General features: G+C 43.9%; 2 protein-coding genes across 4 annotated transcripts in view; one reads left to right on the plus strand and one right to left on the minus strand.

The window, feature by feature from the left end:
- COL4A1 (collagen type IV alpha 1 chain) overlaps nucleotides 1–11965 on the minus strand; it is a 220339-nt gene extending 208374 nt beyond the window's left edge. The window contains exon 1 of one of the 2 annotated variants that reach the window (XM_075129793.1): nucleotides 11693–11965. In XM_075129793.1, the coding sequence (XP_074985894.1) occupies nucleotides 11693–11950 (258 nt within the window). In that variant the 5' untranslated portion in view covers nucleotides 11951–11965. Of the gene's footprint in view, nucleotides 1–11046; nucleotides 11499–11692 lie in introns of those variants that run through there. The other variant, XM_048855091.2, reaches the window with a different exon arrangement.
- Nucleotides 11495–16822, plus strand: part of COL4A2 (collagen type IV alpha 2 chain) — a 245114-nt gene continuing 239786 nt past the window's right edge. The window contains exons 1-3 of one of the 2 annotated variants that reach the window (XM_048855079.2): nucleotides 11495–11605; nucleotides 12126–12235; nucleotides 12436–12496. In XM_048855079.2, the coding sequence (XP_048711036.2) occupies nucleotides 12174–12235; nucleotides 12436–12496 (123 nt within the window). In that variant the 5' untranslated portion in view covers nucleotides 11495–11605; nucleotides 12126–12173. The remainder of the gene's footprint in view (nucleotides 11606–12125; nucleotides 12236–12435; nucleotides 12497–16822) is intronic. The other variant, XM_075129799.1, reaches the window with a different exon arrangement.

The raw sequence follows: 16822 nt of genomic DNA on the forward strand, positions 1-16822 counted from the left end.
CCCCATATGGGTTCCCGTGGTAGGTGGTAGGTGACAACTAGTGGTGTGCTGGCAGAGAGGGGTTTATTTCTGTATTGGAGCAGGTTTTCTCTGGATATTTGGGTGGCCCATTCCAGGACACACCAACTCAAAGTTACACCACATCCTGCCAGAACAATAGACGCAAAACAAACCTGCAGACATATATATCTCCACTTCTACAATGATCAACACCCCGCACAACACACCTTTCAGGATCCATGTGGCCTACACATGCCAGCACAACGTGGTATAAGTCATCCAATGCACTAAATGCCCCAATAACAATTACGTGGATGAAACAATCACTACACTCTTGAATGAACTCACACAGGAAAATGATAAAAGACAAAAACTCCCTATCACCTGTCGGTGAACACTTTTCACAAAGCAATCATTCTATATCTGATCTATCAGTCCTCATGCTCAAAGGAAACTGGACAACACTGGTGAGCCTGGGAGCTTAAATTCATAACTCTGCTAGACATTAAAAACCATGGACTGGACAGAGACACTGGATTTACGGTTTATTACAATAATCTGTAATCCACTAACCCCCTCTTTTTGTCCTATAACTGCAAAGGTGTTAAGGAGCCACTCTACCTTGAATGAAAAGGAGTACTTGTGGCACCTTAGAGACTAACAAATTTATATAAGCATAAGCTTTCGTGAGCTACAGCTCCCTTCGTCGGATGCATCCGACTAAGTGAGCTGTAGCTCCCGAAAGCTTATGCGCAAATAAATGTGTTAGTCTCCAAGATGCCACAAGTACTCCTTTTCTTTTTGCACTTACAGACTAACATGGCTGCTACTCTGAAATCTACCTTGAATGGACCCTTAGAATATGTGCTAACTACTTATGCTAAACAAGCTTGTCTCTCTTAACAACAGAAGTTGGTCCAATAAAAGATATTACACCTCACCCACCTTGTCTCTCTAGTATTCTGGGACCGACACTGCTACAAGTACAGTGCATACTCTTAGCTTCCTAGCAGTCAAGTGTAGACCCATTGATTCTCACAGGCTCGTGCTTCTGATATACACTTGTATATGAAAGTATTTCTTGGGGTTTTTTTTAGATCTTTGACAATTTCTTCCTCAAATTCCCTCTCAGCCCTCTTGAAAACTTCCATCTTAAAAGTGCTCTCAAATACACAAAGTAAACAAACTGAAAAGGAAGGAGAAAAATATATTCTCTTTTATCTTTTGATTATCATCATCTAGTCTCAATAGTATTTTTCTCCTTCCTTTTCAGTTTGCTTACTTTGTGTATTTGAGAGTACTTTAAGTACTGTCTACTTCACTGTTCTGTTGATGATGCACAGCCTTCCTCAGGCTCAGCAAGAGGCTTTATGCCAGAAACAGTAGCAGCAAAAGTGTGCACAAACAGATAGGAGAGAAAGATGAGTGGGCCTGAGCTTATTCTGATCTTGACTAGTATGGAGTTCCACAGTCTAGGACCCTCCACTGACATGACACTACACCCACTCTTGAGGGCTTCACCCTGACACCAATGTTCCAGCATCTGAGTGCAGCAGTGTTAGTGAATCATGAACAAAGAGGCAGTGTAGCCTGAGAAAGTTTAGGAGCAGGACCAGGACTTTGGACTGGACACATAAGCAAATGGCCAATAAGAGCACAAAGCACTTGTGCTCCAGTTGGAGTTTCTATATGTATGATCACCTGATAAATCACAGGTAGAATAAGGTGTTTCTCTCCATTGTCTTTACCTGATTGTCAAGAAGCACAGGTGAGATCTAATAAGACCCTAAGGTTTCTCAGATTCTAGCCCATATCTTAAATATATATGATGTAGAACAGATGGCTGTAAAAGAGTTTCTGGTTTATAGGCACTCAGATACTACAGTGATCAGTCTATATAGACTAAAATAGGCTGATGCAGGGCTGAGATAGAAGGGACCAGAACTGAGGTTTTGTTTTTTTAATATGTGCAATGTCCTATTTTACACTTTAATATTAGTGTGTCTGAGTTCTCTCTTCAGTTGAGGGCATTTCAGTGTTTATTTACCTTCACTTAATTGTTCATTTCTAATGTTTAAATTTAAAACACTGTAATGTTTATTGGGATAGATAAATAGATATGTTTTTACATGACTGTTTAGTTAAAGCTAGAAAAGACTAAGTTTTATATCTGCTTAAAACATTGTTTACCTGTTTGTATACATCAAACAGTAACGGCAGGAAAGAATGAATGAATATTTTATATTTTATTTAGAGTACACTTGCCTTTACTTTACTGCAAGTCTATAGAGATTTGAATTAAGACACCTTGAAATGGCTCCCGCTATCCTGAATACAGAAAGGGAAAATTTTCAGTCAGGCATTAAAATTCCTGTCATTTACTAAGCCACTTCTCTAAAACCCTAGGGTTGTATATATTGTAAGGTCATATCTAGTCTACAGTAAGACATCTATTCCAACTATTTTATTCTGTTGGAAAGTACCTTCTTCATGAGTATTTTTATTGGCATACTTGGCAACCTCTAGTCATAGAAAACAAAGGATAAAGCATGGTTATGATTCAGCTGTATGTAACACTTTTGTTAACCACATTAAACTTGTAAGGGTGAGATGTTATCATACAGACATTACCATGATCGTTCTAAGCATTAATGAAAATTACTAAATTCTGTGTAATGTAATACATAGTAGTTATTTAATGGGCTGTGTTCTGCCACCTTACTGATTGTTAGACCATTACCTTGCTACACAAGTAGCTCCATTATACACGAGAAGTAAAGTGGTACTAAATTTGGGTAAGGATGGTAGAACTGGCCTTTATATTAGGATTAAGCTATAAGGCAATATCATCCTACTGACCCCAGATATTTCAAAATCATGAGTGGATATTATGCATTCCACAAAGTTCAGTATGAGCTAAATCATGGAATTTTGGCAGAGTCTTGAATAAGGGGTACCACCACCTCAGGTGAAGCCCTGGAAGAATTATGATTCATAATCACACCTTCTCCTAGGGTACCACATTTGCACTGTGGGAGGGCTGCTGTTTAGGGGAAAAGGAAGGGAAGAAACTTACTGCACCTTTTAAAGGGGTGCAGCTTACTATCTCCTCTAGAGCAGTGGTTCTCAAAGCCGGTCACCTGCATGTTCAGGGAAAGCCCCTGGCGGGCCGGACTGATTTGTTTACCTGCTGCGTTCACAGGTTCAGCCGATCGCAGCTCCCACTGGCCGCGGTTCACCGCTCCAGGCCAATGGGGGCTGCAGGAAGCAGCGTGGGCCAAGGGACATGCTGGCTGCCCTTCCTGCAGCCCCCATTGGCCTGGAGCGGCGAACCGCAGCCAGTGGGTGCCGCGATCGGCCGAACCTGCGGACGCGGCAGGTAAACAAACTGGTCTGGCCCGCCAGGGGCTTTCCCTGAACAAGTGGCGGACCAGCTTTGAGAACCACTGCTCTAGAGCAGTGCTACTCAAAGTGGTGGTCCGCAGTCCAGTGCCAGCCCGCGAGCCATCGGCTGCCGGTCTGCGCGCACATTGGAAAAAAAATTGCCGGTCCCCCACATCAGATAGCTTGAGAAGCACTGCTCTAGAGGATCCCTACTTCCTCCTACTTTACTTCATGGCTGCATGAGGGCTAGGAACAATGTAGTCCGTATGCACTCTTTGCAGCTCATCTGCTCATTGTCTAATGCTCTACCTTAACATTTTTTATCTTGCCTAACTGTATTCATGTATGTCAAAGACTTAAAAGCAAGCACTTACAGTGTTCCATGATAAGTGAAATCTCACAATTGCCCATGATCATTTCATTTCTCAGATTTTGTTCTAGTCTTCTAGACTCTAAGATGTAGATAATACACCTACAAATATCATTTTTTTAAAATGATGACAGTTAAAGCACAATAATGTTTTGCCATAATGACCAAACAAAGTAATTCTTTATAAGAGCTGGTTGAAATTTTTCCATCTAGATTGTGATTTTGAAAAATTTTGCAGACAGCATCTACTTCTTGTGGAAAAATCTGACTTTTCATTAAAAAGCAAATCTTTTCAAGTTTCAATTTTTGATTAAAAGACAAATGATTTTCCTTTTTCTTTAATTTTCTGAAGGAAAAAATCTATTTTCCAACCAGTTATACCATAATCACCATTAAGTCAACATCTGGAAAGAGTTATCACCGTGTAATACCTGAGACACTGCAAGAGAAGATGGTGGTGGTGATAATTGATAAATATTTTACTTTAATACCTTTGACTGCATTTGTTACTGTATTCTTTACAGGTCTAAGATATTGCATCATAAGAACTCTTGGAATATTAATATAATTCCTCAGAAAATTCTATATCACATGACTGAGAAGGATTTCAGCCCAGACAATTCAAATGAGAGTAAAGTTCTTTCCAGCGCTGTCTGTGTCCAATCATTCACTTTCTACATTGGCTACTGCCTAAAACAGTTGTTCAGGTTATAGCCGCCTGTTTAATTTTAACATTGGACCTGCCTTACAAGGTGCTGAGGACTTTTTTAATGGTAACTGCTATGAATAATAAGAACAATTATTCATCTGAGCTACACCAAGTGACATCAATGGAAATTTTGAGAAAGCAATGGAGCAGACCTTCTAAACACTTATGAGGAAAGTCTTTCTTTTTTTTTTTTTTTATGATGTGGCTTGTTGAATCTTTCTTTGTTTAGTCTAGTCCTATAAAAGGAACAATATTCATAACAGAGTCTATGCACAGTAAATGGCTGTTGAGAATAAATGTCTGTTTAATAGCCTGAAAAAGCTATTTATTGTCACATGTACTCCTGCACTCCGAAAGAGTGTGTGAGCAAGTAGAATGAGTCCAAAGCAATTTTTTAGAACATAACAGAGAAATTATGCAATTATATTATAATAAAAACCCACATGTAATGTAATTATAACATCTGTAAAATATAAATTCATGACTAATAATAACCATATGTTATATAAACTAACATATGCAATCCCAGGAACGATAATTATTAAAATAAAATGAGTAAGATACAGCTGGATGTTACAGTTAGTCTACAGAGCATATAATCACAAATATTTATGGTTGAATGCTACATTACTTACCTGCCCTCATATCAATAAAACCACGAAGAAGATAAACAAAAAGCACCAAAAAATCCTTACAATTTGTTGGGTCTGTCTTAAATGAAATAACCTTAAAATGAATGCTTCTTTTAGAAGGCCCACCATTTCTTATCAGCAAGCACATATGAAAAGGCAAACATTCAGAAAGTGTTCATTTGCTCTCATGTTAAAAGCTTTTATGTCTAATTTCAGCCTGAGGTATTTTTTAAACAAATTAATAAATCCTTGACAACAGAGATTTAACATTACGTCAGTGTTAACTACATTGGTGGAAATAGCACTACCCTTATAACATTTGGGGCATGCTTTTATCATTTTTCTAGTCTACCTTTTCCTGCCAACTTAAACAGTAATACATCTGGCTCTTAGAGAAGATCTAGCTTTCATTAAGTCAATAGCAAAACGTCCACTGAACTCAGTGGGAGCTGGATTTGTATCATAGAGAAACTGCTAAATTCACTCCTGATGTACCGTGGGTGGGAGCATCTCCTTCACTTCACTGAAGTTCAGTGGCACTGCACCTGCTGATACTAGTGGCAATTTGCCCCATCATTTAAAAGTATTGAGACATTAAGTCCCATTTCAGAAAACAGAGAAATGCAGCTGTGGCTTTGACTAGACATCAAAAAAGCAGCTAGGATTTCTGTATCACAGTGATTTCTCAGATAAATAATACAGTACTAATATAAGGAAACAGATTTACTTCACCAAAGAAAAATGCAGCCTTGAGGGTGTTGCAAATGATAACCCTTGCTGGGTTCCATAAAACAAACTAGTTCTGTAACTTACTCAAGGGAATAGTCTCTCAGCCTGATCTGAACACATCTTAACTAATCCCTTGTTTACAGTTAAGTTCTCCTTCTGATTTTGGAATAGAAACTGATCTTACTGGTAAATTTTTTTTAAAAAAAAGCTCGGTTTGCCAAAGAAAAAAGAAAAAAACAGCTTTGTGGGTTGGCATAGAGCACATTTGGGTTCTAGTGCCGTAAATAAATGCATTTAGTAGAGCCATCTGACAGGGCTCAGGGGGAAGCTGACCATGCCTTTTAAGTTGAGGCATGCAGTCCTGCCATTAATTGTATTGCTGCCCATGCCTGTTCACAGCTGGCTTTGAAGCATGGTTCTATTGTGTAAGGTGACTATGTAAGAGCAGCCCCCTTCTTACTCAGCACCTAAGCTGCTTCTTACAAGAATGAGATAGGTACCTGCTCACTCTATGCAAAACAGAAACAGGAGATAGTGGTCCCTTCCTATTAACTTTTAGCCCAGTGGTTAGCACACTCACCTGGGATGTGGGACTCTCTCAGGTTTAATCCCATTCCCTCCCTCCCCCCGCCCCACCTCTGCCTGGGTTGAAAAGATTTGAACAGGGGTCTCCCACAACTCCAGAGACCACTGAGCTATGAGACATTCTGATGTGGGGATCCATCACTCTCTCCTGTTGAAGCTATTCCACTTTGGATAAATAATTGAAGAATCATTGAAGCCAGGGGACTTTGGGTTTCCTACCTCCCAAGTGGATGCCCTAACCACTAGGCTATAGAGTAATTCTCTCTCTTTCTCTCTGGCCTGATAACTATTTCTCCAAAGTGGAAAAGCTTCAGGAGAGATGGAGGGAGCCCCACATCAGAATATCCAATGGCTCAGTGGTTAGAGCACGCTCCTAAAAGGAAGGAGACTTCTATTCAATTTCTCTCTCCCTCATGGAGAGGGCAGAATTTAATCTACATGTCCCACATCCTGGGTGAGTAGTCGAACGACTGGACTAAAAGTTATTAGGTGGGTTTCACCGCTTCTTGGATTTGGAAGGGGCCTAATCTGGTAGGTAACCTTTGAGTACTCCTACCAGAATGGGCCCCACAGACAAGATAAGTGGAGGAGTGCCTATCTTCCCCTGCATTGTGGATCCCACTGGGGCTTAGGTGAGATATCAGTGCCCAGGTACCTAGAATGAGGCAGTAACACACATACCTAGAGGCAGCAATGTAGGGACCAAAGAATTTTTACAGCAAAAATGTAGGTGCTGAGTGAGTTTAGGCATCTACAGGTTTAGGCTATATCTATACTTACAGCAGTGTGTAGAATACAGACAGCACATGCTCACCTAGCACAAGTGTAAATAGCAATGTAGATAGCAAAACGTTACTCAGGCAAGTAGAATAGAGTGCCTTACCCTGGGGTTGTCCAGGAGTGTATGTACCCCACACCACTCTCTACATGCCCAAGCAGCCTCCCGCATTTATGCTGCTATTTTAACAGTGTAGTGTCCCACTGCTTGAGCCTTTTCCAACTGCAGTGAAAGGCTCCTGTCATGTGCAAAGGCTCCAGTAGCTCCCCACTGCAAGAGGCTTTCACTAAGATTGTAGCTACACATGTAGTGCAGGGGTGACAAAGCCTTCCCAAAAGTGAGTGGGTCTGGGGCCCCTGCCCCCGAGGCCCCTCATTGCCCCTTCCCCCAGAGGTCCCTCCTTTTCCCCCAAGGCTCCGCCTCTGCCCTTCCTCTTTCCCCAGAGGCACCACCCCCAGCCAAGCCAGAAGCCGGAGCGGGGCTGGGAAGCCCGCCCCCCTCACCTCGGGGTGGAATGGGCTGGGCTGAAAGCAACCTTCTGCCCATATCCCCAACCCCCGGATTTCCCACCCAGGGCAGTTGGAGGGACCTCTCACCCCAGCCTAGCTCTGGGTGGGGGACGGGGCCTTGGAGCTGCAGCCCAGCCAGGGTAAGAGCTGCACAGGCAGCTGAGGGGAGCTGCCATAGACTCTCCACCTGCCCGCGGTGCAGGGGGCCCAAGAACAACCCCTGGCCTGTGTCCCTGCCCTCTGGGCCCCCACCCAGGGCAGGTGACGCGTCCGTGCTGTGGCGCCCCACAGCTGCCTGTGCAGCTCTTACCCTGGCCGGGCTGAGGCTCCAAAGTCCCACCTCCCAGCCAGAGTCGGGTCAGGGTAAGAGCTGCATGGGCAGGTCTGAGGAGCCAGTATGGAGCCACAGACCCTCCACCTCCATCTGATCTGGTCGGGGAGTTTGTGGGGCAGGGCCAGGGGCTGCCCTCAGGCCCCCCGCTCTGTGGACAGGTGGAGGCTCTGCACGGATCCCACAACTGCCCAGGCTTCTCAGCCGGGCTCCACCAGCTGCTGGCCTGGCCAGGGAGTGGGGCCTCGGGGGGAAGAGAAGGGGAAGGGGGTAGGATCCACCAAAAGTGGGAGGGTTATTGCGCCACTAGTGTAGTGACTATACGCTACAAACCCCCAAAAGTGTAGATATAGCCTTAGAAAGTAGCGGAGATGGGGTTTTGTGGATCACAATGGTACCTAAAACTGTGACATAGGCATTTAAGACCTTTTATGGATCTACACCTCAGAACTTATGTCAAATGTGCAGGACCACTAGGAAAAAACAAAAAAAGTTCTTTACTTGTAAACTGAGCACATTTGATATGGAATCAAAAACACAATAACCAAACAGCCAATTTCACAGTCATTTTTTCAGTAGAACTGTATTTTAAGCATATGCAAAGCAGTGGACCATTTGGGGCCCTGCTCATTTGAAGACCTTGAGTCCCAGGCAAGCATTGTAGTTTATAGGCCAGCTCTATCAATCTCTACAGCTGTAAAAGTACAGTCAACCATTCCCATGGGTGTGGTAAATAAACATCCAGACATAATGATTGATGGCTTAGTGCCCAGGAAAGGGAAGCCCAACAGCATCCCTATCATAGTGATCCCACAACAATGCCCTTATCCACTAGGACAGCTTGCTTGTGTCCTATAATAAAGAGATACCTATACCAGTGAGTTGGCTCAATGAAAAGCAGCTGCCTGGGGCTTAACTTTTATCTGGTTAACAGAACTGCAGAAATTTTAACTTCCAAAGCATGCTTCTGTTTCCTTGTGGCATGACACTTGCCAGTTTATCTTGCGCAGCTAATGCAATGTTGAAAGAAAGGCTAGTTAATGAATGAAATTGAAATCATTACTAGCTTTAGATCACCTCAGCCAGAGTCATGAGGTTAGTAGAACAATTTACCTTACATTTAGAGATCAATCTCAGAGAAGCAATTTGCTCATAGAGTTCTATTTACACAAGAACTCAAAACATTTAAAATATAAAAGTGAAATTATTGATTGTATTAGACATTTGACAAGTTGGAAGTTTAAAGACAGATTCTCATATCTTTAAGAATATCAGACCTAGAATGCCAATGTGAATTGATATATTATATTTTATAACATAGGAATGAACTAAATACTGTCCTGAGATGTGGGGTGGCGGGAGAGAGTATAATGTCAAAATGATGGGCACCTAATGGAAAAGGCCTATCGATAAACTATAGAACAATCCCCGAATAAGCAAGAAAACTTGCTGAGATTCTGGAACGTAGTAAATCTGCTATTAGCAGATAAGCAGCATCAGATAAGAAATCAGATTTCACTGGAGTGTATTTTCCTTGCATTTGGATTGATTCAAGACATAAAACTTTTCCATATCTTTAGATGTCAACATAACTAAACAAAAAGTGAAACCCTATATTAAATCTGTGAAAAATAAGGAGAAATATTCCTGATTTCCTTTCTAATTAATTTACCAATACTAGATCTAATTTTCTAGCCAATCAGAAAACAGATCATGTATAATCATATGCCCATCTTTAGTTATCAGAAGTCTGAAGCCTTATGTAACAAGAACTGAACTCAACTATTATAACATAGAACTAAAATTAGTACAAAAAATCAAGGAGCTGATAAAAAATGACTAAAGCAGAAGAATTTATTAATCAAATTTACTACACACTCTTAGGGGAACTGATTCCAGCTTCAACATATTTCAAGAATGTTAAGAAATTAAGTGTCCTAACTTGAGGAGTTTGACAGCTGATCCCAGAAAAAGTTGTATGATAAAACGAGTTACATGAGGAGACACCTTCATAGCAAGTTGAACTGGTTGCAGCTGGAACTTTTGTTTTTGTTAGGGAAAGACTATGGGGAGTCTGACCAGGAGAACCTTTCTCTGTTGCCAGCCATGCAATCTGATATCTCTACTTCTTCAGCACATTGCCCCTGGCAGGAGGTAATGATGAACTAGGAAAGCAGCCTGTACACAGATTTGGGTTCCCAGCTTTATTTAAAAAAAAATCCCACCCTTTTAATACATGGACGTAGTGTGTTTTCTAACCATTAAGCATGTCCCTTACGTTTCCTCTGCAGCTTCAGTGATCCTCGAAAAGGCGTGGGAAAGCGAGGATACTGGAGGTTCCACGCAAGTTCCTTAGGAGTAACCAAGTGGTCCCTGCTTCGGGGCCAGCATGGACCATCCCAGGCTCGGGATTACAGTGAGAAATTTAACCTACGTGTGTGTGTAGCCTTCAGAGACTCACACAGGACGGCTACTGCACTGACAACCTTGGCTGCGTGCCTATGAATCGCAACATGTTGCTACTTCTCTGTGGGAAATGAACACTCACAAGCCGGGGGGGGGGAGGGGGAGTGCCTCGGAAGTGAGTGAAAATATCCTCCTGAGTACATCAGCACAGACGCGGGACCAGATCTACCAGCAAAGGGCACCTGCATATCCCCGCACCCGGGCGGGCAAGAGCAGCCAGAGGAGAAAGCCACCTTGCTGCTGCTGCTGCTGCATCACTTTTTAAAGCGAGGTCCGGGCTAAACCGGCGGGAGCCGGGGGGCACTCAGCTCCCGGATGAGAGCCCGGCTGTCCCCTGTGCAATCCCATCCGGCCACACTGGCCTCTCTCTCTATCCCCTTCTCCCCCGTCCACAAGTAACCGGGGGCGCCTCGCCCCCAGGGTCCTCACTGTGTCCCGTCCGCCCAAAGGGTGGGAGCGAAGCAGCACCGGGCCCGCCGTCTGGCCGCAGGTTTGGCCCGGGGGCTTCTCCGGGAGGGGACGGGGGCGGCGTGCTCCGCGCCGCGGTACTCACCGCCGCGGACGCCTCGTCGGGCTCCTCGCTGAGCAGGAGCGCGGCCAGCACCAGCCCCACGCCTCGCCACAGCCTCATCGTGCGGCTCTCCCCGCGGCGCGCCCCGCGCCCGCCGGAGGCTCCCAGCGCCCGGAGCGGGGAAGCGCGCTGCCTGCTCAGCGCCTGGCCGCGCGCAACTCCCGGCCCCTGCGCGCGTCTCTCCTCGGCCCCGGCTGCAGCGCCTCTAAAGCCAAAGAGGCGAGGGCTGCCCACATCCCCAGTCTGTGGGCGGCTGCCGCTGCCCCCTCCCCTCGCGGGCGGTGGCTACTGGGAGGAGGTCCGGCGAGGCTGCCCAGTGTCTCGTCCCCTCTGCGTCGCCCACCTCCGGCCGGCCAGTCCCGCTCCTCCGGAGAAGGAAGGGGGCAGTCTCCCGCCTCACCCCACAAAATCCACCCCCACGCGGCGGGCTGGGAGGACTCGGCGGCCGGTCTGACTCCAGCCCCTCGCCTCGCTGCTGGGGACCGGCTGTGGAAGGGGCATGCGCCCGGCCTGGGAAGCCTAGAGAGGTGGGAGCGGAGGGGTGAGTATCGGGCGCCCGCGGGGGGAGTGGGGGAGATGGGGAGAGCCGGAGCCGCTCAGCGCTGCTCTGATCGCTGGGAGCTCGCACCTGGGCTGGCCCGGGTACCGGCGCTCCCGGCTGGGAGAGGTTTGGCGTGCGCTCGGGGAGCCAGCTGAGCGGAGCCTCGGGTCGCCAGCGCCCCTGCAAAGGGCAAGCCTGTGCCTTGGGACAGACAGCGGGGGGTGGAGGGGCTGGGACTCCAGCGTAGCGTTTCCTTTCCAAAGCCGCGTTGTAGCTCGTGCGTCCCTCCAGGGCAGCATTCTCGCCCTCTCCAGAGGTGTGCCGCTTGGGGAGCGCCCCTTGCATCGAGCCGCCAGGAACGCGGAGACGGGAATCGCTAGGTGAATTGGGAAGGACCTAGCTCAGCCCATGTAGCCTAACTCCCGTGTGCACAGGGCTGTTCCCTGCATGCAGTCGGTGTGACCTGCACATTCCTTGCTCCTCATTCACACTGGATTTCTCCCTCTCGCTCTGGATCCAGGGGCTTTCCTGGGACAGGAGAGCTTTGCCGCTGGGAGCCCCGCACAGCATGGGAGACGAAGCAAAGATGAGAAGCTCACAGTTCCTCCTCTCACGTCGTGCCCTTTGGCAGTAAGTAGCTTCCATCCCCTCCATTCTTATTTCAAGTAGTTGTTATGATGGGCACTTCTAATGATTGCCAAAATGCGGACAAAATTCTCTTCAAATGTAGGGCAGGGACCTTTTCTTCACAGTAGCCTGTATAGCTATATCACACTCTGGGTGCTACAGCAATACAAATTCTTAATGTTGTGTTTCTCCTTTCTGTACAGGGCTATGCAGGTCGTGCTGCTCTTGGTGTTGACCTCACTGTTAACTGGCAGAGTAAAAGCTGTAAGTTAAATGTCTTGTCCCTTTATTAGAGGAGAGAGAAGGGAAGGGGGAAAACCCACAGCATTTTTATTTGAGGTGCTATAGAGTTCAGAAATTGCATTCTTCTTTCCTAAATGCCTGATCTAGCTGTCATTTCAATTAAAAAGAAAAAACAGCCAGCAGATCACTTACACATTAGCATCTTCAATAAAATGTATAACAGCCCCAGAGTTCAGCTTCCTTCACTATACTGGATTGCCTTTTGGGGCTTTCCTCTTTCCATGATTACACCTGTTCAAATCAGATTATTTGTTAAAGCAATAACAAGTCATTACAAAAATTAGCCCAAGATTATCTTTAGGGCTGTCGATTAACTCACATGATTAACGCAAAAAAATTAATTGTGATAAATAGCAGATTTAATCGCACTATTAAACAATAGACTACCGATTGAAATATATTAAATATTTTTGGATGTTTTTCTACATTTTCAAATATATTTGATTTCAATTGCAATACAGAATACAAAGTATACAGTGCGTACTTTATATTATCTTTATTACAAATATTTCCACAAAAAATGATAAACAAAAGAAATAGTGTTTTGCAATTCACCTCATACAAGTACTGTAGTATAATCTCTTTATCGTGAAAGTGAAATTTACAAATGTAGATTTTTTTTGTTACATAACTGCATTCAGAAACAAAACAATGTAAAACTTTAGAACCTACAAGTCCACTCAGTCCTACTTCTTGTTCAGCCAATTGCTCAGACAAACAAGTTTGCTTACATTTGCAGGAGATAATGCTGCTGCCTTCTTGCTTACAATGTCACCTGGAAGTGAGAACAGGCATTCTCATGGCACTGTTGTAACTGGCATTGAAAGAAATATACATGCCAGATGCGCTAAAGATTCATGTGTCTAGGGTGACCAGATTTCCCATTTTTATAGGGACAGTCCCGTTTTTTGGGACTTTTTCTGATATAGGCGCCTATTACCACCCACCCCCTGTCCTGTTTTTTCACAGTTGATATCTGGTCACCCTACATATGTCCCTTCATGCTTCAAGCCTCATTCCAGAGGACATGCGTCCATGCTGATGATGGGTTCTGCTCAATAATGATGCAAAGCAGTATGGACTAACATATGTTCATTTTCATCATCTGAGTCAGATGCTACCATCAGAAGGTTGATTTTCTTTTTTGATGGTTTGGGTTGTGTAGTTTCCGCATCAGAGTGTTGCTTTTTTAAGAATTCTGAAAGCATGCTGCACACCTCGTCCCTCTCCGATTTTGGAAGGTACTTCAGATTCTTAAATCTTGGGACGAGTGCTGTAGCTATTTTTAGAAATCTCACATTGATACCCTCTTTGTGTTTTGTCAAATCTGTAGTGAAAGTGTTCTTAAAATGAACAACCTGTGCTGGGTCATCGTCCGAGACTGCTATAACATGAAATATATGGCAGAATGCGGGTAAAACAGAGCAGGAGATGCACAATTCTCCCCTCAAAGAGATCAGTCACAAATTTACTTAACATATTTTTTTTTTAACAAGTGTCATCAGCATAGAAGCACGTCCTCTGGATTGGTGGCCGAAGCATGAAAGGGCATATGAGTGCTTAGCATATCTGGCATATAAATCCTTGCAATGCCAGCTACAAAAGTGCCATGTGAACACCTGTTCTCGCTTTCAGATGACATTGTAAACAAAAAGCAGGCAGCATTATCTCCTGTAAATGTAAACAAACTTGTTGTCTGAGCGATTGACTGAATAAGAAATAGGACTGAGTGGACTTGTAGGCTCTAAAGTTTTACATTGTTTTATTTTTGAATGCAGTTATGTTTTGTACATAATTCTACATTTTTAAGTTCCACTTCCATGACACAGAGATTGCACTGCAGTACTTGTATTTTTCAATTCACCTAATACTATTTCTTTTGTTTTTTTACAGTGCAAATATTTGTAATAAAAATAAATGTAAAGTGAGCACTGTACACTTCTTATTCTATCTTGTAATTGAAATCAATACATTTGAAAATGTAGAAAACATCCAAAAATATTTAAACAAATGGTATTCTATTATTGTTTAACAATGTGATTAATTTTTTTAATCGCTTGACGGCCCTAATTATCTTCCTTTGTGGCCCGAAAAAAGCCACCAGATATGTGGAAAAGAAGACATTAGTGTAACACCCATGGCGCACAAATGTGGGAAATTAACCTATGATAAATATCTTCATCTGATATTGATGCTTCATCTGAGCACAATTCTAATCTGTAGATTGAGTGAGCACTTAAAGATACTTTGATTTTTAACATAAACCAGTAACATTTATAAATAAATGGTCTTTTTAAATGTAATCAATTCTTATCTCCAAGAGGAAAACCTTGGATAGTTTGATACTCTGTTGCACAGATGTTAGTGAACATCATGCTGGGAACTTTTTAAATATCCCAGGCCATATTGTATTGTTTGCCAATAGGTGGGTAGGGTTATGGCCCTGTCCTTTTTGGAATGTCTGGGGCACTAAAGGCCTGTTCCAAAGTCACTGCGTTCCACAGAAGGACTTCCATTAATTTCAATGAGCTTTAGATCAGGCCCTACCATTCCTCCACCCCTTGTGCTAATGGACTGTAAAGACCTGGTTTATGGCTGCTCCTGCACAGGTACCCAAATGAGAGTAAGACTTTGTGCACCTGTGCAGGGGCAATTATGATTTGGCCATCTGGGTTTTTTAGGGTATCCTACATTGGCTTCTCCTACATTTTTTCAGACTTTTATGACTGCATCTTTTAAAAATCTGTATGATTATTTTTGTGTAATAAATTGGTATAACAATTTAGGAAATAGGAGGTATTAGTTTTCAGAATATTTTGAAGCAGGTTTTGTAATAGTTACTAGTCTATTTCGCACTCAAGTCATAGCAGCCTTTTGGCTTCATAGGTGGTTGCTTATCCTCTGTGGAAGATTAAGGTTGGATCCATCTGCACCCTGGTTTGAGCAGGAACATTGAGTGCAACAGATTTTGGATCCACTGAGATTTTGTGACCAGAGAAACGTGAAACCAGGGAAGGAGACGAGCAAGGAGCTAAGATGCCTAATGTCACATGCCCCTTTTGCTAGTCATCTCCTCTTGACAAAACTTGATATGTTACTGTGCTATGCAGTATGGCATATGCTATAATGCATATCATTATAACATGTCAAATTCAAACAGCAGAAGGTGAGTGGTAGAAATGGCAAGCACTTGGCACAAGTAAGCTGATGGTTTCACTGCTGGGGATCACCTAGGATTCAAATGCAGCAGCAGTGACATTCAACTCTTAGGCCATGTCTATGCTTTCCGGGGATCGACGCTGCAGTGATCGATGCACCTGGGGTTGATTTAGCAGTGAGGACCCGCTAAATCGACCACAGATCGCTGTCCCATCAACTCTGGTACTCCACCAGAAAGAGAAGAGTAAGGGAACTTGACGGGAGAGTGTCTCCCATTGATGCAGCACAGGGTACACACCGCAATAAGTCAGTCTAACCTACGTCGACTCCAGCTAAGTTATTCACATAGCTGGAGCTGCATAAGTTAGGTTGAATTACCCCCCTGTTGTAGACAAGGCCTAAGATGCAGTGAAAGGTGAAACATTATTTCCCCAGGGCCAGCAGGATGAATGTAAGTGGGTGAGGCAGTATATGAGTGACTGTGAGTGGGTAGCTGGCAGCACTACTGAAGATTGGTCTGGTGGATCTGGCACAGGAGTGGGATTCAGGAGAGCTCAATTCTATTCCTGGCTGTGCCCCCAAAATTTCTATGTAACTTTGGGTTACCTCCATGCCTCATCTTCCCTCTCTCTCCCTGTATGTGTACGTATATGTAGCATAATATTTACATATAATAGATTTATTATGAGGATTAATTCATTAGAATTTTGTGAGCTGCTTCAGAGAATTCCCAGGCTGGTTCCACCGCCTTGTCTGAATGTTGGGGGTGGAGGGCAGGAAAGGAAGACTAAAGGAGCAGGAAGGAGAATGTTTAGGGTTAGGAGAAGAATAAAGTGTCTTGGGACAGAGAAGAAGGAAAGAGTATAAGTTTTAGGGTGGATGTGAGTTTTATGGAAGTATCAGGAAGGAGAGACAAAAAATTGAGTGGATCTGGACCATAGCTCTGTCTAACATAGAAGGCTTCAAATAGCTTGAAGTTGTAGTAAGTAGTATGTGTTGGGAGAACTTAAACAAGTTTAAATTCTCAGTTTGTTTAAGCAAACAGAACTTTGGATACCTCTCCCAAATTTATCAAAATGTACAGGTCTCCTTTCTTTCTGTGCTTCCTGGACTACTTAGAATAGGTTT

The sequence above is a fragment of the Caretta caretta genome, chromosome 1 (assembly GCF_965140235.1).
Source record: "Caretta caretta isolate rCarCar2 chromosome 1, rCarCar1.hap1, whole genome shotgun sequence".
Lineage (NCBI taxonomy): Eukaryota > Metazoa > Chordata > Testudines > Cheloniidae > Caretta > Caretta caretta.